We start from the raw sequence: 23368 nt of genomic DNA on the forward strand, positions 1-23368 counted from the left end.
CCCGTGCCAGCGGGCACAACCAGCCCTCTTCCCTCGCCTCAACGGGAGCTCAGCCCCAGCGGGGTGAAACTTTCACCGGTTTTACCACGCCGCCAGGAATGACCCCAAAGCCCTGCCCGCCGGCAGGAACCCGGCCGGTCCCCGCTGCTTCGCCGCCGGCGGCACCACGACGGGACGGGACGGGACGGGACGGGACGGGCCGGGACGGGCGGGGCAGGCGGCGCGGCGGCGGTCGGGGATTGGCTGGTGGCCGGCGGGCGGCCGGGCGGGGATTGGCTGCCGCCCTGCCTTTGTTCGGCTGCAGCCACTGCCGCAGGGCAGCGGAAGTTTGAGCGCGGCGGCGGCGGGTGTGAGGGGCGGCGGCGGCGGCGGGGACACCACCTCGCCCCAGCGCGGCATCGGCGGACGGGAGCTGCCTCACACCTCGCCCAGTCCCGCTCCGCTCCGGAGCCCGGCCAGGTGGCAGCATGGACCTGGAGACTAAAGTCAAAAAGGTAAGGTGTGGGCCGCCGGCCAGCGCGGCAGGTAACTCGGCGGGCGGCCCCCTCCCGCCGAGGACGGACGAACGGCCGCGAACCCTTCTGGCCGCTGCCGCCCGTGGTGGGGCCTCCGCTGAGGTTGGCCCCTCTCGCCGCCCGGCTGCTGCCGCTCCGGGCTCCGTCGCCGCATCCCAATGTTGGGGGGGGAGGGTGTGCTGCCTCTGAAATGACCTCCTGGTGCCTCGGCCTCAAGCGGAACAAAAAGCTGCTCCTCTAATTAAGACGCCGCAGTTTGTTCCCCAGGTAGCCAAGTGGTGCCCTTTGCCCTATCGTGCAGGCGTTGCCGTCTTTAAGGTAAAAACGTGCCCTCCCCCCAAAACCCTGAAATCTAATAGCTGTACGCAGCCAGAAGGCGGTTCACGGATATGCTAAAGATTAATTTCTGACCTTTGATGTCAGTGACCTGTTGCGAGTGTGTTGTCAGGGTTTGTACGGATTACCTTCCTGAGACAGCAACTTAGGTTTATTGTTTGTTTTTTTGTTTTTTTGTTTTAGGGGTTGTTTTGTGGGGTTTTTTTTAAGCATATCGACTAGCTAGTTTAGAGTCAAACTGGCAAGGGGTGAAGGGTAAGTAACGGAAGGTGGTAATTGATCTAGTTATATTAGGTCTCTTTCCAAAACTTGCCGTTTAAAACTTCATCTGTAGAACTCATTTCATGTGGGATGCACCTCTGAATCTGTGCTTCTAGTGCTTTTGCAAATTAAATGCAGCACTTAAGTGATCGCTTCTTTTATTAAGAACTTATTTACAGTATCTGTTATGGGACTATATGATAAAGGCAGGAGGAGCACTGTATATGGGCATGGGTTAAATCTGTACATAACCCTCATTGATGTATCAAAACTAGTCTTTTGAAATTCATGTTATATGGGCATGCATGGTTTGTATTCCTGAATTGTTATATTTAAGGGTATTAACTTGTTTTAAAGTATACATATGCACTTTTGTATACCTGTTTGCTTTTCCAACTTGCAGTCTAGAAACCAGCTCAAATATGGGAGTAGTTGTGCAGTCTGGAAGGCTTCCTGTTAAGTTAGGGCTGAATCCTGTTGAAGAAGGCTAGCCTTGAGTCACAGCTTTCTCAGAGTGATGTCACAACATGTGATAAAGTCACCTGGATGAGTGTCCTGGTTCAGAGAAACTACATATCTCATACCCTGGTCAACTTATATAGATGTGTATATAGCTGTGTGTAGATGGGTGTAGCTAAGTACTGTGTGCACAGGGTTGTCCCCTTTGCGTGACTGCTTGTATGTAATGAAAACAAGCTTCTTGAGTGGATTTGCTTATATTTTCCTAAGCACACTTTAAAACTTAAACTCCAGAGAGGGGAGAGATGCATAGTTGTGGAAGGCAGAACATTCCTATTCAGAATTTCTCCATCTAAAGAGGAAATAAATGTGTTGTGAAATACTGATAAAATTCTGCTGATAGCGGACTGTTTGTTTGAGTGAACTTATAGTGGCTGAACAGCTGCTTTAAATTGCACTGTAGTTATTGGGTAGTTGTGTGTGTTGTAAGTTTATCTGACTATTTTTGTCATACTTTTATTTGGTCATTTTTAACTCTTCCCCTTCATTGATTTTGAAGATTCCTGAAGACTTTTTAGAACCTGCTCAGACAGACATGGAAGCTAGCGCCACAAAAGAAACCAGCAAAGCTCTGTTTGTAGAAAGTGATCTGTATTTTCTATTCTGTTCAGCTTTAGTATCAATATTGCTAAGAGATGTGTATGATGTGAAGAACTTCACGTTTTCTCTGTTTCTATTATACATATGTTCAACAAACTACTTCCATTCTTCCTCTGTCTCCCCTCCTTTGTTCACATCTACTCATCATCATCTTTCTCCAACTTGTGTGAAGCTCATTTCCCAAGAGAACAGACAAGGTTCTGTGAGAAGTTAATGCAGGGAGAACTGGGAAGCTTTGCTATGTATTGGTGTGTTTGCTACTAAATCCTTTCCTCCTTTTTTTGACTGCCAATATTTACTTTAATTGAGACTTCCTCAGATCTTGTACACTGGAATAAATGAGTAACAGTTCATGTCAACTCTGCAATAGCTGCATGTCTTCAGTATCCACTCTTTAATGCCTATTCTCAACCTGTTTATTTCCTTACCTTTTACTTCTCTCTTTTTGTCAACTTCCCTCTCTCATGAAAAATGGAAGAATATTCTGGGAAGTTTCCAGTCAAGCTTATCAAAAACAGTGAACTACTTGGCCTTTAAGAGAAACTTGTGGTAGATGGTAGAGATGTCCCTGTCAGATTTTTGGTCCATCAGCACTAATGGGTAACTTAATCACATGTCACGGTTCTCACCCCTATCTTTATATCCTGCACCTTGGGCTGAAATAACTTGAGTCCTTTGACAAAATCTGCTTGCTATCTTATGTTGACTTTTTATCTTGTAGTGACTTGTACCTATTTACCACCTGGTAAATGTTAGGGAATAGTGAGTGGCTGACCTGCCTATTGGATAGGAAGTTCCAAGAACACTGGGCAGAAGTAATCGGGATCCTGGCTTCTGGACAACCACAGTCTGCATGAAAGACAAATTTCAGAATGAATTATCAGCACTGAGAATATATACAGGACATGTACATATATGTGGAATAGCGTGTAACACTTCTGTAATCAGGTGCTTCGTGGAGATGAAATAACTTGGACACATATCTAGCAGTGAATAGTGTGGGAAAATGGAGTTGCAAGGCAGCCTTTTTAGCTACTATGGAAATATGAAGTCTGATTCCTTACTCTCTTATAATCTGCCTTTAAACTTCAAGGGGACTTGAAGGCTGACTGTAGTTTTGTCCTTCTTTTTAGGAGGAATTAGACTTATTGTTGCATTAGAGGACCATAAAGATAGCTCTGTATATAAAAGGAGACTGCACAACAGAGCTGAAGCCTAAAAAACAGTAGCTCCATCTTGAAAAGTACTTGTGCAACAAACAGACTACTAATTCTCCCAAATACAGTACACACTGTGTTTTCAAATCGTGCTTAGAGGGTATAGGGAAAATGAAGATTGAATGCTTTTTATTGAAGACTGTTAGAACAAAGTTCTACTGGTCTGGATTCCTGCCCTGTCTGTCACCTCTGTGAACTTGGTAAAATGAATCAGTAGGTCACAGTCCTGCTGGCAGCACGGTCTTGTGCTTCACTAGAGAAAATAAGAATCTGACAGTGAGTCTGTTCTGTATAAGCTTTCACAGTATAATACTTGCTTTATAAAAGGAACTTTGATTGTGATGGAGAAGGGGCAGAGGAGTTTGGAGAAGTTGCCCCTCTTCCCTTCGATGTGGAACGTCTGTGTGGTTTTTCTATGGGCGTGAGATTTGGTTTGTTCTGTTACGGTGGAAAACCGGAGTGCTTTAGACATCGTTAAGTCAACAACTGTAATGCTCTTTGATAAATGAATGGTGAATAAGGTATGTATAGGAGCAAAGTAAACTTTTTCATGTTTTGCAAAGCATGATTTAGTAATATCTGTGGGCCTCTGCTTCCTGTTGAGGTCACTGTTTGTTTTGGTGTTACTGCCATGGAAACCCACGATAGTAGAGCTCTTTTGCTGTTCCTTTATGTATAGTAAGATCAAGGAAGTGCAAATTTATTCATGGGTGAACTTTGCCTGCACGGAGAAGTATGAAACAAGTGTAGAGGTGTGAGAGGAACTACTTCAGGTTTAGTAACAAGGAAACTGAGTAACTGCTTCCTGCATGTGTTGTGGTTGGGTTTTTCCTCTCAAAACACTGATGTGAGTTGTTTTCTGGAACACCTGCCTGAAGGCACACCCCTAGTTACTTGTCCCTTATTCCTGCATATCAGCTTGGCAAAGACAGTGAGGCTAAGTTAAACTTTCTTGACCTTTTTTTCTGGTGAATGTACTCCCCAGGTGTTTGACCATAAAATATAAAGAAATGCCTGAATAGCAAGCCAAGAGACTTCTTGGATGCATGGCTGCATGACTTCTAAGATCAGGTGAAACTTTCTTGGATATGTCATAATTCCAAGCCAAGAATTAAACAGTGAGATAGAATACTTTTAAGATAAAGTTAGTTTTCCGTCATTAAAGGCACAAAGATATGTTTTTGCAAGTGTTCCTGGAAAAAAAGAAATGTTTTTCTTTTCCTCTAAGTAAAATTAATAATAGGCGTGACGAGAAATTGTGAATGAAATTTTATTGGTAAAAGTTGCTTACAATCACATTTCTTCTACCTTGAAGTATATGGAACACTTCTTGCAAATTAATGGAGTCTTCCTAGCAAATACAGAGTTTACAGGTGTAATGGGGTGGGTGTATATATCTATATTATACTGTAGTTAAAAATTAGGTTTTTACAGTCTATTTTAAATAGATATGTGTGTTTGGTGTGTGTATGTATAATATATACATATACCCCATCAAGGGAGCAAGGAGGCTTCTGGGCTTCTGTCATGACCATTCTGGATTACATCAAACGTAACTGTACTCTGGTACTGCTGTATGTGTGTTTCTGGTCTTTTTGGTTTTTAAAGTCTCCCTAACCCTCTCTCTCTACATTGTTTTCAGTCTGAGGCTGTTCAGCTGCAGCTTCTAAAAGCACTGGCTGAAAAAAAAGCCCTTTTCCTTCATGACTAAAGATCCTAGTAAGTAAATATGTAGATTTCCATGTCTGCTTCTGAAAACCTAATAATAGAAGATGCAGATGGGCAAGAGCACTGATGTCAAAACAAAATACACAAGTATTGTGAAAATGCCTCTGCAGCATTGGGTGATGGATAGTGCTGTATTGGAGGTTTAGACAGTGTTATAGTGCGTGTCAACTGCATTCAAACTTACTTAGTGTAATACTGGACTTTGTGAATAAACACCACTTGCTTTTTATCTAGCTGAGATCTTTAATAGCTGTTAGTCTTTTGACAGTAGACTGTGTAGCAGTCTTAAATATTTGTGTTCTGAGCTGTTTGATATTTAGTTGAAGACATCACAATAAAAGAAATTCTTAGTACTCGTTTACTATCATAGGCTGCTACAACTCCTTGATTTATTCTTCTGCCCGTCCTGCCCTGATCATCTTTCAAATATTTTTCTTGGATGCAACTACTTTCTGGCATCCTTCTTTCTGTGCAAGTAGACTTCCTTACCCAGGCTTCTACATCTTAATCCCAGTCAACTTTTCCCTAAATCTAAATGCATATTTGAGGAGGGGAAAAAAGCCAAAAAATGAACTAGGACAGACTTCCCATCAATCTTAATAGAGATGTTAAATAATAACAAATATAGAATGATCCGTGGGATACTGGTCTTCGCTACGGATGAAACTTCTTCCTCTCTTCTCATACAGTGTCTGTAGAAGTCTTAGAAGAGCATTATCCAGATATAATCACATCTTTTGTGTTTGGATTTTTTATTCTGGAATCATAAGAAACAATATGGCTCTTCTGTCTTAAAGGTTTAAATGCTGTAACCTATTATAATTTCCGGTTTGTTCTGTTTCCCTAGTAGAGAAGACTTCTGCTGGTACAAAAAGTAGTGGTCCAAGATAACATCTTGTCAATAAAGCATGCACAGCACCTGAGACTTCTCATGTATCCTGTTCTCAGAGTTTTGAGGGCAGTGGATTTTTTTTTTTGCATACTAGATTTTACCTTGAGTTCTGTGGAAAATCCTGAAGTACATTAGGATATGCTAGAAATTTGTTCTGTTGTGCTATACAGGTATTTTTCCCAAGCCTGCATTGGAAATGGAAAACAATATGACTTGCTGTGGACCCTGAAACATCCAAATGGATCAAGAGTTGGGTAATCTTAAAACCGGAAGATCCCTCCCATTTTATGCTAAATCCAAGAATAGTTTTAGCGTTGACCACACTGCACTCCTGACCACAGAGCACTCAAAGGCACAGGAGACAGATCTGCAAAAAGGACAGTGAAGAGGATTTAAGTCTGTTCTGGGGTTCACTGTTAATAATTGTTAATTATTGCAGCCCACTAATAATTTTCTCACTGTACAGTCACAACCTTTCAAATTCCAGAGGGGTCTCACACAGTGGAAGGACTTCTGATCTACCAAGGCTAAGTACTGGTATTGTGTCTTACTGCCTGTGGCAAGGTGAAAAAATTAATACAGCTCGCCTGTCTGGTGGAACAGGAGTCACCTCGGGGGGAGGAAGGACCCAAGTTAGCCCTGAGTGGTGGAACTGAGGTGGTTCGCTTCTGGTGGGACTGAGGAAGTAGAAGAAATCTTGTGGGAGGGAGACCTAGAAATGCCAAGTAGAGCTTCTACATTTTATTATGGATTAATCTTTTACTTTCTGCTTCCCACTGGGGTTGCTTTGTAAAGGGGCAGGAAGGTCAGAGCAGTTGGCTTTATGTGGGGGGTATATTTGTGCTGGATGTGATGACTGTTAAATGGCAACTATTAAAATAATTAAAGATTTCCAGCGGAACTTAGTCTGGCTACTCTTTTTATCGTTTGCACCCCGCAGCTTAGTGAGAGGGAATAGAAAAGACAGAATTGAATTCTATTCACTTTTCAGTTATGATATGGGAGACAGTAGACAGAAGCTGCTGTATGAGAAATTCTGATTAAACATATAGGTTTTCTTTCCTCTGTGTGGTCCAATACTGTAATGGGTTGTTGAATCTGCATCCCGACAAGGCCCTGGACAAATCTGATTTTGTTCCTCTTTGTGGGCAGTTGGGTGACCTCCAGAGAGCCCTTTCAACTTGAAATAATGTGTGCTTATTAAAAGCAAGTATAGGCAACTTGAAAAATTACTGCTCTGTCTTATGTTTTAATTCATTTAAGACTTCTTAGGGCTTATCTTTGTTTTTCCTGTAACTGTTAACAATAGTCTTGAGTTCTGTGACATTACACTCTTAACTATTAAAAAGCTGCTACTCTATTTATCACAATGTTATTGTTTTTACTAGCGCTGTGAACTATGGCACAGTCTATTCCACGTAGGAACAAACTTGTTAAACAGACTTTCTCTTACCACGTAAGAGAAACCATAGCTGACAATATAATTGCATTTGTATCAGCCTGCAGATTAAACTGGCTATCTACCTCTACATACACAGTCTATTTGCATCCGTGATTTATTTTTTTTCATAGCATCCCATGTGGGAGATGTTTTGTTGTCTGATGCTCTGTGAAGTCTGCTGTGTTTACAGGAATACAAATTCTGAAATTAGTGTTCTAAAATTGCAATGAAGCAGGACTTCAATGTTTGCAAGAGGATTTAAATTGATAGGGAGAAAGGGGATTTTTTTGGACTCTCATTCTCGGGCATGTTCAATAAACTTAGCAATAAACAGTTCTGGTAATCCAGTTTTATACTATTTCATAGTGACTGCTTTGTTTCTTTTGCACATCTGAACAAACTATTAGACACTTGGACTGGACCATTTGGGTTTTTAAGATGACAGTAAGCTTCTGCCCATGGCTCCTTAATGTAAAGATAGCCAACTCTTGACACTGGATTCCGTTCTGAACTGAAATGGAGAAGTCTTTCACTAATTCTCACTTAGCTGTAACCGTTTAAAATTCTTTGCCCTTGAGGACTATTTAATCTTGAAAGCAGCATGCAAAGGATGATCTCAATCATATTTATATCATCTTCTGTACTCAGACTGCTTAAATCTATATTGGGTATGTTAGTAATACCAGATGGTTTTGGATAGCTTTTGCTGTAAAATTAAACGTAATGGTAGTAGACAGGCAGGAACCTTCTTCTGGCAGTATTTCAGCTGACCTATCTATGCCGTTTCTCCCATAACTCCATTTATGGGGAAAATGGATTCCCTCCTGTTCTTGGGCATGCGTTCCTGCTGCAGTGCATGCCCAGCCCTCTCTGTATCTCCAGCTGCCCCAGCACGGAGCAAGCCTTGTCCTTTGGAAAGCATGGGGAGTGAAGGTAGGCAGCAGCAATGAAGAAACACACTGCAGCATTAGGATCTCTGAATTTCCCAAATTACAGCAGAATCGGCTGCTGAAGAAGGAAGTCACTTCTGAGGCTGATGCTTCCTTACCACTGAAGCAGGTCCTGGTACAGCACTGTGAAGGCATATTTGATATGCACTGACTTGTAGATAGTCAAACTCAAAAGCACGGTGTGCTAATGTTATTTTATATCTTTATTTTTGGCAAGTGGCCACATAGTTTCTGTTGGAACAAAGGCAGAGGCTGTGCATGCATCTGGAATCACGACTAATTCAGTTCTTGAGAATCTTGTGCTCCTTAGTTTCAAGATAAACCTTTCCCATAAGGTGACCAGACATTGCATCTAGAAAGGTCGTCTCCTTTTTTCTTTTTTGCAGGAAACAGAAGTGCATTTCAATACAAGTCTATCTTGTTTGCTAATTAATCTTATTTGTCTCAAGTTGCGTAAGGAAACTTTTACTTAATGGTGTGCTTTTTACTACTGGGAGAAGAATGTGGAATCCTGTGTTTCTGAAGAAATCTGCACTGAGACTGCTGGTTGTGAAGATGCAAGTTGGCTGACTGGTTGTTGTCTGTCTAATCTGGAGAGGGAGCATGTTTTGGGTGGAACATTTAGAAAGCACATATTTCCTCTCCTAATTTCCTTTTAAAGAGGTATTTTTAGCTCAGAAAACCCTTAAATGTTAGGAGGCTTGGAAAGAATATATTAAAAAAATTGCAAAACCCATTTTCACTTTCTTACTTGCATTTCAGATTCTGTTTTGGGAATTCTTGAAATGTTAAGGCTATTCCTGTGTGTACTGTACAATAGTGCTCTATACACAAGTGATCCTAGGTTTCTAAGCCTTATAATTAAAACACTAATGAAATTATCGTTATTCCTCTTTCTCCTTCTTCCCCTCTTTTTAAAGGAGAGCAGAGTCCAAGCATAAAAAAGTAGTGACAGTTTGTAGCTGAAGTAGCAGCTAGAGAAAATGGGTTAATGTTGGATTTTTTTTTTTTATTGATGGCAATGGATCTTAAGTTTAGGAGCTTTTTAGAGAGGATGATTTTAAAAAACAACCAAAAAACCTGAACAACCAACCCCAAACAAAAAAAAAAAAACCTGTCCTGAAAAAAAAAAAGGTGATTGTTTTGTGCTACTTTAGCTTCCTCTTTTGAGAACATCTGGCCAATGACTTGACAAGAGCACTTAGTTGTTTTCTGAGGTACCCAGTGTGTGTATGACGTACAGTGGGGCTCTGGATTCCAGATGAGAAGACCCTTATAAACACCAATCTTCAGTGGAGACAAGCTTTTAAAAAAGTTTATAAAACCTGTGAGCTTTATATATTCAACATAGTAAAAAATTTAGTTGATGAAAGATAACTTAATCTTTAAAGTTATGTTTATTTTAGGTGTTCTACTGGTCTGGCTTCAGATTAGTGCCTCTAGAACGTGAACTTCTTGAGCCCTTGGGCTGATAAAGATGTCACCAAGATCACAGCAGGCTTGTATTTCTTCTTCCAGACAAGAAAGGAAGAAATAAGTTCATGTCCCTCTATCCATCCCTGCAGTTGCAAGCAGTAGCTTAACAGCTGCCAAAGTATCTCTTCTCCCTAAATAGCCTATAATCTGTAGGAAGGTTTTGTAATATCCTCAGGGGCAGTGATTATAAAATAACAGAAAACATGGTCTTCCCTGGATCTTATTATATGCTTTGTGTTGAGCAAGTGGTTTGTGAATAATTTCTTCCTTCATTTTGGGCAGAAACAAATTGAAAGCTGAGCTGTTTATATCCTTGTACGTACAACAATAGTGGTATGACTTCTCAGAGTAAATTGTAAACTTGTTAATAATAAAACCATATCACTGCATCTCATTAACCCTGGCATTGTATAACTTGCCAGAACTAAGATTAGTACCAGAGCTTGTCAGCTGTAGCTCGCTGACCATTGCTGGTAAAAGCCAAGCTGGAGGTAAGCCATCTCCATTGCAATGACTGTCCCTCCCACTGCATCTACCCACAGATAGCTGGGAGTGCTCCTCATGCTGCTGGGGCGGTGGGTGGGAGTGTGGGGATTGGTGCCCCTCTGCCTGCTGGGTGTGAGGCTGCACACCCAACCATGACCACAGTTCCACAGTCCTTCATCCATCTGATTTAAGAGCGACATTCCCCAGAGGTTTGAAGAGCTGGAGTGAGGCATTTTAAATTTACTGTGTTATACGGGTGCATAAGTTATGGTGCTTGGTGTCTGATTTTCACCTCGAACTTCCAGTGGCTGTTCCTCAGTTAAACTTGCTGATGGGTTGATATATTGTGTGAATACCTGGCCTTTACTCTGCACTATTTCTCATATTCACACATATTTCCCTTGCATTATGAATTGGTCATCTGCCCTTTTAATCTTTTCACAGTGGAACCCTTTGCATATCATTTATGGTCATTGCTTTCGCTAACTGTGCTGTTTCTCCTCCTCAGAAAGCAAGCTGGTATTAGTCTGGCTGAAATGTAATTGTAAAAGGGCATGTTCTGCTCTCCATCACTATCAGGCATATCAAATATACTCGGAAATAGGAGACAAATCACTTTAAATGTTTTCTTTATTCCTATTAGATGCCCAGGTTAGGGCATATAAATGTGGGATCTATTTATTTCTTGATCTCCTGTATTTTGCCAAGTCATATACTGCAAATCACTTTGTCCTGACAGCTGGATTAAATGTCCTTTAACTTGATGTCTTATGGCCTCACTCGCTGTGGTTTCACAGTCACAGACCTAAGGAAGGGCAGCAAAGAATCTGCTTCTTTGCTTCTGTGAAGCTTCCAGGGTGAGCTGAGCTGGGGAGACAAATCACCAGAAACGTACTTGGTTTAGGCTAAGGCTAACTTTCAGCCTGCTAGCTGAACCCTATGAACAGGTTTGTGCAAACACAGCCACTGATGTAGGTACAATAGAAGGGTGAGTGGACCCCAAAATACTGTCCTGATGTCAGCTTAGTTGAAAGCTTAACCTTTTGCTTTAGTTGTGGATTGCAGATTGTAAAGGCAGCAGTAAGATCATTCATGCAGTGTATTTTCTTGAAGCTGACTGTAGTCATATTGCTCTCTACACAGATGGGCTTGGGCCATGAGCAAGGATTTGGTGCCCCCTGCTTAAAATGCAAGGATAAGTGTGAAGGATTTGAGCTTCATTTCTGGAGGTAAGTGACACCAGATGTCTATTAAGCTGTGACTCAGCACTGCAGATCTTAGCACATGTATGCAAATGTGTAAGTAACTGCTTTTGTTCTCTCTTTCAATTAAACTGTTTAGATGCTTTAAAGAAGCTGTGTCTAGGTTCAGGGCCAGGCTTCTCAGCTGTGTTACAACAGAGTATTTAAGTATGTAATCACAAACATCCATTTCATCTCCACTGAAGTCAATGGTAGTACTTCTATTGAAGCATTTGCCTTAGCTTAATAAACAGTTGAAGTAGGTTTGTAAAAACATCTTCCCTGTCTTCTCCCTTACTGTAGAGAAGTGTGCTTTATCTCAGTAATAAAATTCTTTCTTGGCTTCTGACCAAATACGTAAGCTTTGATCTGAGATTTTAGGTAAAATTATCTTATCTGTCTTGGAAAGATATTGAAACTTTCTATACATCTACAAATGACTTAAAGGGGGGGGAAGAGGTGTCATAATTCAAATAAGTTTGATAGCATTTGGCCTTGGATGACATGCTGTTCCTAAACCAGTAAGAGCTGGTGATTGTAGCAGTAAATAGTGTATGCTGTGGTCTATGCCATGACTTCTGCAGAAACTTTGTATTCCATGAGGACCTTCCCTGTTTTACTGAAACAAGATGTGTATATAAATGTATCTAGCTATCTAGCTCAGTTCACTGATTATATTGTCTGTACTTCAAGATGTAGCTTAGTGATTCTAATTTAAATAAATAAAAAAACCCCACATCTCTCAAAGGGAACAGCCTGGAAGGGACATGAAAAATAAATAAACATTAGTAGCACTAGCACACACTAGCAATGAAAACAATTACATTTCACCAATGCTATTTAGCTACAATCATAACTGTATCTGCAGTAGGGTTTTATTTTGTGGGGTTTTTTAAGGTAGTCTTTATATCCCAGCCATAGTGGTGTCAGGTGCAGATAAGGCCTAGGAGATTTCATGTCTTTACCCAAGTGTTTGACTGCAGCTGATTCTCAGTTTAGAAAATAACCAGACAAACAACACACAGCAAAATCTTGGGTAAGTTGATGGGGACATAGCTTCTTGATTATGTATCTGTAATATGTAGCTGTAGAAACAACTTGCAAATGACATGGAGCAAGAAGTGTTAATACACTAATGAATAAACATGAGCATCTAAACAGAAAAGAAATTATTAATTTATGAAAAGACTCACTCAGACACTGATGGGACTCCCGTGGAGGTACTAAAATAAAATGAAGTACAGTTAATGAACAGGTAATTCATTAAAACAGAATAAAAAATTTGCAGGAGTAGATAGTGTTGTTCATTCATGATTAGATGAGAAAGTATGTCACTTCCTACTTCAGAAAGATAGATGGGGAAATCATAAGTGGGTGAGAAAAACAAATTAGTCCAGTTAACTTTTTTTTTCTCAACTCTTCCTTTTTGTCCTCTTTTTCTTAGTTCCTATTCTTTGACCTTGTAATTCCTAGCTTATCTTTTAACAGGGGAAAAATTTGGGATAAAAAGAAATAAAATGCCTAAAGTGATTTAGTCACATAATAGCATGATTACCAAGTTAGAATGTGTTGTCTTCTGTGTGTGTATTGGGAGACTTTTGTGTGTCTCTTTCTTTATACACATTTCGCTATCCTCCTGTGGTTAGGGCTTGTTATGCCAGGTCCTGAATGCATAGCTTGTCAGAGCACTGTCTCTCCTGGAAAGCAAGAGCTTGTAGGCAGCAGTAGATTAAAGAGTAAGTAAGAGACATAAAACCAGTAGCTGTTTAGTTAAAATTAAGATACAATTTGGAAATCTAATCTATATGGGATAGAACAGGTAAACAAGGTGGCTGGAAGTAATCTAAGAAGCATCATCTAGGTGTCAGACAAATGTTGCATGTACCTCTGAAACAGCTGGAAAGGTAGCCTTTGAGGTAATTCAAGAATGGGTTAGAAAATAGCTGTTTCTCCAGCAGAGCTGCTGTGGGGGAAAGTAAGAGTGTAAATCTGAAGTCTGAAATCAGTTTTGTGCAAACAGTTTTCAAAGGAAAAAATATATTCATATTCTTTGCATAAGATTTTGGGAGTCCACCACTTTTCTGGTAGAAAGGGATGGATCCCAATACTTGTTCACTTAGTCATGTTAGCCTTAAAACCTGAAACTATTTTAAGTAGAAGCAAACTGTAGCACAAGTGGACAATGTTTTTATGACATGAATGACTGAAATCAGTTCAAGTTTAATCACTGATCTCACTATTACTCATCTGTAAGTGATAGGTGTTGAAGTAGGGATTGTTTTAAGAAAAACTGTTACACGTTGGGGGGAAGAATAACTGTGGTGGGTTGACCACAGCCAGCAAACAAGCATGAACACAGCTGCTCACCCTCTGTCCCGTCACCACAGGGTAGGGGAAAGAAAAGGAAGAACAAAAGTGAGAAAACTCATGGGTTGAAATAAAGTCAGTTTTATAGATGTAGGAAGGTGAGGTGGGGGGTGGAGCAAGTGATGCAAAGGCTGTCACTCACCACCTTCTACCAGCAGACCTGTGCCCAGCCAGTGTCCAAGAAGTGTCTGCTTTGGAAGTCAGAAACTCTGCTGCCTTCATCCTTTACCCCTGCCGTTTTGCTGAACCTGACATTATGCAGTATGGAGTATCCCTCTGGCCCATTTGAATTGCCCCCTCCCACCTTCTTGCCCCACCCCCAGCTTACTTGCTGAGGGGACAGAGTCCAAAAAAGAGGAAACCTTGACACTGTGCCAGAAGTCTTCAGCAATAGCAAGTGTTACCAATGTCGTTTTAGTCACAAATCCAAAGTGCAGCACCATACAGGCGTTATGAAGGATGTTACCTCCATAGGAGCCAGAACCAGTACAGTAAGTGAGGCAGCAGTTGTGTTTGCAGGCTGCAGTTCTTGCTGTGGCCTGTGTAAGGGTGACACTGCCCTCTCCTGGGTGGAGCTGAAGAGCTTCCACAGATCATGTTATTCTTAGTCTGGTACATGAAAACTCCAGTGTAACTCGAAGAGCTAAGATGTGATTTCTTTCTGTATTTCTCTACAAAAAAACCTTCAATCCTGCCTTTGGGGAGTCGGATTGGAAAGTGCATGAAAAAAATCCAAGTATACCTATGTAGCAGTAGGGTTTTGCATGGAGTTGCTACACAGTTCTTCTCTATACTGGGACTGTTTGGAGAATATGTCTTCTGAGGTGGCAGGTGCTCTTTAAGCTCTTTGTGCTATAATTCTTGGCACAGGGTGTGGGATGGTTATATAGGTGCAGAACTGTTAATTTAGGCTAGTATAGAAATGGTGGTAAACAAAGCCTTTAGTAAAATTTTGTTCCTAAATTTTAAAGTTCTGAAAACCTTGGTGTTGTGAGCTGAACATGAAATGAATACAATGAGAGCCATGGTCTGTAACAGTAGCTGAACAGTGAACAGTTACCTGCTTTATCTTTGTGTTAATAACTTTTGCATTTAAAATTGTCCTCAGAATCATGCTTCCATCCAAGTGTATCAGCAGCAGTGGGCAGGGTCTTCTCGGTGTGGGTATTAGACTTCTTTCAGACTGTAAAACTGCCCTTGCAAAATTAGCAGGACAGGCTGGCTCTAAGAGACTGTCAGCTGGATAAATGTCTGCTCTTTGGGAATGTGTTTCCCACTAGAGGGAAGTGCGGGACAGGAGTTGGAAGTTGCTAAAAGCAGGAGGGAAGGTTCTGATTTATTTTGGTTGTGTATATACCGGAAAGTGGTAATTGCCTATGGTGTGGCTTGCCAAGATATTAAAAAGCTTCTGGAGAGAAGAATCTTAAGCTTGGGAAGAACCATTTTCAGCATCTGGCTTCTCTGCACAGACACAGTCCCTGGGAGACAGGGAGAGCTTTAAGTTGGCTTTAATGTTTTCTGATAATACAGCTGATGGGCAAGTACTGAGGCACAGTTCAGAGCATCTGCAATTAGCCACATTAGTAGTGAGAAAACATAACCGAAGGAATCGCAAGAAGAGGTTAGTCTTTCTGCATGGAGAAAACAAGACTCAGGACTTGCCAGGTATTTGTTGAGAGCTTTTCTGTGCTTGCAGTTGACACCTCCAGTCACTAGGAGCTGCTGTAAAGCCAGTATAGGAAGGACCATGATCTGAATTATTTTTCCTCTCCATACAACAAAACATAGAAAAGCAGGAGGATGGTTGACATTTAGTTTTGGAGGAGGAGCTGGACGTCTCTGATCCTTGCTGTTAGTAGACATCCAGGACACAGGAATTCGCCAGTTTGGGAGAGAGGATGGAATCTGTTTATCTTCCTTCTTCTTTCTACCCACCTGAGACCTGGAAGCAAGACACAATCTACGAGATCGGTCTTTTACAGTGACATGCAACTTTTAATTCCACAAATACTGAAGCTTCGTTCATATCTTCCATGTTTTCAATGGTAAAAGCTTCCCAAACTGCTGAGATTTGGTTGGAGGAACATTTCTCTCCTTTGCTGAAGTCCTGAGAGCTGTGAACGCATAAGCAGGAGTCCTTAATAACCTCCTTCAGCAGGGATCTGAACATCCTCAAGTGAAGAGAAGAATCTTTTTGATAGTGCAGATGGAGAGAACACAAACATCTCACTGTCTTCTCAATAGAGCCAAATGAGATAAATTTAAGTCTGTACGTATACATGTGTTTATATATATGTCTGTGTGTGTATACAATAGCCACTGGTTTTCCTGGTATATGTGAGGTGTTTGCTTTAACACCAAAAATAAAAATTAGGCATCAGTTATCAGACTTCTGAAGTGTAAGTTTGAGGTAGTGGGATGGGGTTGCTTATTGTAGTCAAAGAAATGACTAGCAGATCTATTCTAAGTAAAAGTAATTGGCCATATTCCTTCTGCAGAAGGGACAGTGACTAATGAACAGGACTCTGATGTGGCAGCTTAGTGGAAGAAGGTATGACTAAATTGTAAACAATACTCTGCAGGAAGAGCTATGTGTGTAAATGTCAACTGAATATCTTTTAGGACTGGAAATTATTCAAGAAAAGGGATTATAAACCAGGACAGGAAACCTTTTTTTGGCTGTTAGCAGTGAACAGACATCTTCATATGGCTGGGATCCAGGGGAGCCTTGGGGAGCAGGGGAGATGGCAGCAGCCTCAGGGATTTTCCTTCGACTCGCAGAGATATGCTGACATTAGTTGTGACTCATCATTCTCCACATTCTTTCTGGATTGTTTTCTCCTGCATTTGGAGACTTGATTACCCACAAGGTCTAATGCCAGGCCACTACACTTGTAATTTTGTAACGTAGCCCCTGCAACAGCTTCTTGCAAACTCCATGAAGGCAGAGTCTTTCACTTAATCTTGAAAGAACGGGGAGATAACATTAAACTGAAGCGTACACGGTCAAATTCTTAATTTAAGTAAATCTGGCGTGGGGGAAGATTAGCGAGTATCTCATTCTTTTCAATCCAAGTGTAAAGCACAGTAGTACTGTGTCGATTTTCACAGTGGGAGCCAGGAGGGACCTGAGGGCAAGTTTATGCTTTCACTTCTTTGCAAGTTTCTGTTCATCTGTTTATCAGAACAACAGTAAAATCTGTCAAGGATACTGAAATGAAATGTGTTAAGCCTTCAAGGTGGGACTGAGGATGATAAAAGCAATTGAGTCAGGGTCCCACCCTAGTTGGAAACAGGATCTCAAAGCTGTTCTGCATTCTGAGAGAATACTACTAGAAAACAAATAGGCAATTTCATGACATAGCTTGAGCAAAAATAAAGGTGCCCTTGTGGCTTTTCCAGCACGTGCGAAAGTCTCAGGGGAAGAATTCCACCACAGCTTGTTGGGGCTGGCTCTGGTCTCTGCAGGCTGTCAATGCTGCCTCGCTGTAGTTGGACGCTGTACAGATCGGGGAGAGCTACACAAACTGTCACGCTGCTGTCGTGACCATACAGGCAGTATGACAATGTGAATTATTCTTAATGAGTTGTGTTTTGCAAGCAGAGCAGTTCCGGGCAGCAAGACTATACTTGACTTGCATGAGTCTGTGCAGGTTACCTCAGAATGTCTGTTTGTTCACCAACATTATTGGATCACGTCCTGTCAAGAGGCAAGACTAAAACTGGGGCTTACTATTCCTAAAGACTTAAGTTGAAAAAGTGAAGGATATATCCGATAAGCCAGTCTTCAAGTGGACTAACTGCTTGAATTCAAGTTGCATGTGTGCTGTGAGGCATATAGTTACATGATGGTCACGATCTAATAATGAACTAAACCTACAAAAAGTAAGGTCTGATTCTGTCACCTAGTATTAGATCTCAAAGAAGATGTGATTGGGAGTTGGTAATAAGGTATAATCGTGTGCACACCTTAAAAGATGAACAAAATGAGTATAAATTGCTTTATTAGTATATTGGATAGTCTCTAACTATTAGCTAGGTAAAGGATGCATAGACTGATGCTAGAGATCTTGCAAAATTTTATGTTGTGAGTGCTTGTGATGCATAGTACAGTGCTTAGGCTTAATGGCAATGCTAGTTCATGCTTGAATGTTTTAGTAAGCTGAGAGACTGCAAAGTGCTTAGTGTTTACTAGGCATCCAGATAAGTGTCAGCTTTGAAATTCTGTGCATCTTCGCTCTTGTGGGTATGCATTGGAAGTCATGCAAGCTGTCAGACAGCCTACACTTCAATAATCGATCTCTTTAGGTTTTTATGTGTTGCAATAAAAATAAGCCACTCTAAAAATAGTGAGCAAAATAATAATGTTAAGCAGAACAGACTCTGCTTTGCAGAGTTAGCTATTTTTATTTGGAGTAGGCTTCATAACTTAAAGCAGCCATAAGTTATAGTCATATGTAATCACATGGCAGCATCCATCACACACCAAAATGCTAATACATTTTAAACTGGTGTATGTATGTAGTGTGTATCTTTGGGGCTGGCTGTGCATTGCTTCACACAACCAGTTACATGCAATGCCGCCTTCTTCCTACCTTTGCCATCATCTAATGGGCCTGCTGTAATTGTGGCGTGTTCTTGTCATGTACCTGTCAGGTGCCTTAAGATAAGGTATGTATCTTGCCTTTAAGACTTTAGAAAGCAAAATGCGTGCCAAGGTTAGAATTCGATGGAGTTTGGCAGGCAGGGTTAAGAAGCATTTTATAGGTTGTAGTTTTATGTTATTTGCTACATGAAGAATAAATAATGGAGTAAAATATTACTCATTCTTCTTCTAGAGTAATTCAGAAGATTTGAGATTCAGAAGCTTGATCTGTTTCCTTATTCTATAATAAGAACTTCTAGTTCACATCCAGCTTCACTAATTTCCGTAGATTATGGCTGGGTGCTTTGAACTGGAGCTCTGGGGAAGCCATTAATAAATAGCAAACTAGCTTTTCTGATCCAAGGTTCTGTTTAATATATGTGAATTGTTTAATTATGCTTAAAGTAATAAATTGCTATCTAATAGCTCTTAATCAAAGGAGTTAAAATGTGTTGTATATGAAAGAATACCAGCTCTATCTAAGTGAGTAAAGCCTTCTACCTTTTAAGGATGTTATCTGCAAAAATTCTTTGTACAGCATGTGCCAGAGAACCTCTGACTTGGTTCAGAGATGTTTGAAAGGCTTTGTCCATATAAGCCTTTCACTTTTCTTTCATCTTCTCTTTTAAATGCTGAACTTTGAACAGAACTCTCTGCAATTACACTGTATATATGGCGGTATGCATTTTTTTCCTTTCTAGAACATATTTGTTTCCACTTGATAGCAACCTTGTGATAACCAAATATCATGCATACAGTGAAATGCATATGAAGAAAATAGTGTAGCGTGTGTAATTTTGCATGTATAAAGAAACCTGAAAAACTTAAAGCCCAAACCAATGATTTCAGGGGGGACCATGTTGATGCATTTAAGTTAACTCATGGGTCGCTACCCGTAATAAATCTGGTAGGTGGGTGATAATGGACATGTATGCGTGTGATCAGCACTGAGATGGAACTGAAGGAATGATATAGCATCATATTCAAAATGCATTAGCGTAGCTGACTGATACCTATCTGATCATAATCTCCGTGAACAAAGAATGTAAATAATACAAAAGGAGAAATAAAGAATATCCTCAAGAGGTATTTGACATATTGCAGAATAACATGTATATTCCCTAGTCAAAGCACTGAAAACAAGGTATTGGGTTCCCAGTGATGTTGTTACTAGGCATGCAGGTGGTGTGAGGTGTAGTTTTCAGCTGAGACTGTAACTTTGTTGCTGTTTCCATTAAATTTCAGAAAAATATGCCGCAACTGCAAATGTGGCCAGGAAGAGCATGACATCCTCACAAGCAATGAGGAAGATCGGAAAGTGGGGAAACTCTTTGAAGATACAAAGTACACAACCCTTATTGCAAAGCTGAAGAATGATGGCATTCCCATGTATAAACGCAATGTAATGATACTGACTAATCCAGTGCCAGCCAAGAAGAACATCTCCATCAATACTGTGACTTATGAGTGGGCTCCTCCTGTTCAGAATCAGACACTTGTAAGTCCAACCCACTTTTTCTTCATGTTCAAGGCAGGAGTTGATGAGAGATAGAAAAGTAGAACTTACTGGAAGGATAAATTTGCCTCTTGGAGTCATTCTGTGTTTACCTCTTCTTTTCTTCCTCCTCAAAACCTGAAAATATGGAACCTGTTTAATGAGTTTTGCCTGTGTCATCATGCAGATATGGGTGCTTGTCTATGGAACTTCTTGAGAACTGGGGAGATGAGGTGGTTTTTAATAGGTAGGATTAAGCGTTATCTGCTAAGTCCCTGGAGTTCAATTTCTCTAACGTGCCTTTTTTAGTACACTTGAAAAAATTGCATGGAGTATGGCCTTAAAAGCAAAATAAAAAAATAAAAAAACAAAACAAACCCACAACAATTTATGTCATTGTTTAAAGTTAAGGGGAGCACTCAGTCTTGCATATAGCTTTTACTGTATATGGTAAGAACAAGGTCAGTGTTGACATCTAAAAGAGCAACTCCCTTCCAGGATGTTTTCAGCTGGAATAGATGAGATGGTAGATAGCCTTCTGAGGGTTTTACTTCACTTTTCACACTTTGATTGCTAATTTACTGTACTGCACTGTTGTGTGATCTGTGCCGGAATCACTTTCTCTGACCTACCTCTCCAAATATCCTTTTTCAGTGAATAAATCAAACCTTGTGCATCTAAATCAGCTGTTACTAAACATTCAGTTACCACTTTGATTTTTAGGCTTTTTCTTGCTTTTTTTTAAAACCAGAGCTTTTTTCTTTATTTAGCTAGAATTGTTTCTGCAATGGACTGCGTACCCCAGGCAAACAACTTCAGCTTCTACTTTTTAAAGCTATACTGATAATTAGTAGTTTAGTTTTGAAGAGTTAAGATGCTATGCAAATGTTAATTATTGTTTACTCTGAGAATAACTGTATTCCATAAAAGGCTTAAAAAGAAGCCTGTCTCTTACTCTGGGAAGAAGCCAGTTAATGCATCTGCTATATTTTTATCTCCATCTACTGTATTTTGGGAGCTTAATGTTTGTGGAAGGAACCTTGGTTTTGACAAATTTGACTGTCGCTAACAACAGTAGAGACTATTATAGTTGTGTGTTTGGTTAAAAGGATGGGTCTGTAGTTGAAGTGGCATCTGATATCTAATTCCTCCTGGTTCAGGCGAGGCAGTATATGCAGATGCTACCAAAGGAGAAGCAGCCTGTTGCTGGCTCGGAAGGCGCGCAGTACAGGAAGAAGCAGTTGGCGAAGCAGCTGCCTGCTCACGATCAGGATCCTTCAAAATGCCACGAGCTCTCCCCCAATGAAGTTAAGCAGATGGAACAATTTGTGAAGAAGTACAAAAACGAGGCACTTGGTGTAGGAGATGTCAAGCTCCCTGGTGAGGTGGAAACGAGAGCTGCCGAGAAGAGTAAAGTGAAGAATGGTGACAGAGGTGCCTCAGCTGCTGTAGGAGTGATGGAGGACAAGTCCCCAGATCAGAAGCCATCTCAGTATGTAAGTATAAGAAAGAAAAGATAAAACAAGAAGGTATATTATCATCTGAGTGCTCTCTTTGATTGTTTTCACCCAACTAACTTGCTTGTTAACTTGGAATGGTGAAAATCTGGGGAGGGAAAGAAAGAAGGGGGACTGGAAAATGTTGTGAGTGTCTGCACAGAACCCTGGTTTCTGACTGTATTTAGTGTATTGCAGCAAATAACTTCCCAAGTGACCTTTGCATCCTCATTGCAAAAACATGTTAGTTTGGAGATACAGTATAGCAGGGTGGCTTTTACAGAATAATAATCAAGAAACTTGTGTTGTCTTACAGACTAATTGCTGCACTTTTCTCCTCTTGAAGAGTTTAATTATAGAAGTCTGTTTTTTGTTTTTCTTGGAGGAGCACCAAAATTACCTGCTTGACTAATTGTTTAAAATTAAATGAAACTAAAAAATAATAAAGTAACACCTCTCCCTCCCGTGTTCAACAAGCTAAGCCATATCACAGCTGTTTTGAGTAGCCTTCTTTTCATATTCAGATCTATTTTTTTCTTTGATCTATTTTTTCTTTGGCACCTGATCTCTGCCTTGCAATGGCTCAACAAAAAATAAGGTGTGTAAAATTGCCCAGTTTTCATCGATATTTCTAAAACCATTGCCTTAATAAAGTATTTCTGATATAACTTGCAAACTTCTGCTGTGTATGTCCCAACTACCAATTACGAATAGAAAATAGGGGTAGGATTACTGAAAAAACATTGAATTAGCTTAGTAAAAGTAGACCTTCACTTCAGAGTGGCAAAAGATCCTGTAACTTGATTTCCAGAAATGTTGCTATTATATTTTTGAATCACAAAAATTACTTGTCTTCAGGTTACTTGCAGAAAATGAATATATGAGTTTTAGATGGAGATAAAAGGCTTTTCGTTAACGTGGTTGTAGGATATGGCTTTCAGTGTTATTGGAGGGTGTTGTGTGCTGCTTTTGGTGTGTTTTTGTTGTTTGTAACTGGCACAGCATATTATTTCTGGTGTAATTCAAATGGAATATAAAATTAACACTTAAGTTTTAGCTTTGAACATGCCCACTTACCTTAATCAGTCATATGCTGTGCCGTTTGGTTACCTGTAGCTACTTTCTAAAAATAATTATTCAGTTATTTTTACTGTTATCTTCTTGTGGGGAGTCTAAGATACTAAAAAGTTATTTTATCATGGCTTGATGAGGTTGCTGTCATTTTGTGTAACCCAGCCTCTCCTGCTGGCTTACTTCAGTTTCACAGCAATTCTTCCCTTGCCTCCTTGAGAAAGACCTACAGAAATACACACCTTGCATTGTACCCTGCTGGCCAACTGGCTTGGACTACCTTAAGTCAAGGGCAGGAGACACTGCCCTCTTAAGCAATTGTATCAAAAGGTCCTTTGTCTTTACTTTACACCTATTTATCACTTCCAAAGCTCTCTTTACTCAAGCAGGCATATCTTATCACTGTGCACAGTGATTTAGGAAGAAGCTTAGAAATGTTTAATAGATAACAATAGTGTAAGTGAACATTTGAATTGCTTAGGTACTGGGTTTATCTTCGGCTAAATAATCAAGATTTAGATACCCCCCAAAATTAGTTAAAAAGAATGTCTGTTTTCTCCTATGTGACTTAGTCTCAGCTATATATTGCAGCATTAATACAACTTCTTTTATTCAACAGTTAAAAATAAAAC

General features: G+C 40.4%; 1 protein-coding gene across 1 annotated transcript in view; it reads left to right on the top strand.

The window, feature by feature from the left end:
• The first annotated feature begins 312 nt into the window (after nt 1-312).
• TES (testin LIM domain protein) overlaps nt 313-23368 on the top strand; it is a 28458-nt gene continuing 5402 nt past the window's right edge. Inside the window, exons 1-4 of the mRNA XM_074168307.1 lie at nt 313-494; nt 11565-11650; nt 19920-20172; nt 21330-21665. Coding sequence (XP_074024408.1) covers nt 468-494; nt 11565-11650; nt 19920-20172; nt 21330-21665 — 702 coding nt within the window. The 5' untranslated portion in view covers nt 313-467. The remainder of the gene's footprint in view (nt 495-11564; nt 11651-19919; nt 20173-21329; nt 21666-23368) is intronic.

This window comes from Numenius arquata, chromosome 2 (assembly GCF_964106895.1).
Source record: "Numenius arquata chromosome 2, bNumArq3.hap1.1, whole genome shotgun sequence".
NCBI classification, from domain to species: domain Eukaryota; kingdom Metazoa; phylum Chordata; class Aves; order Charadriiformes; family Scolopacidae; genus Numenius; species Numenius arquata.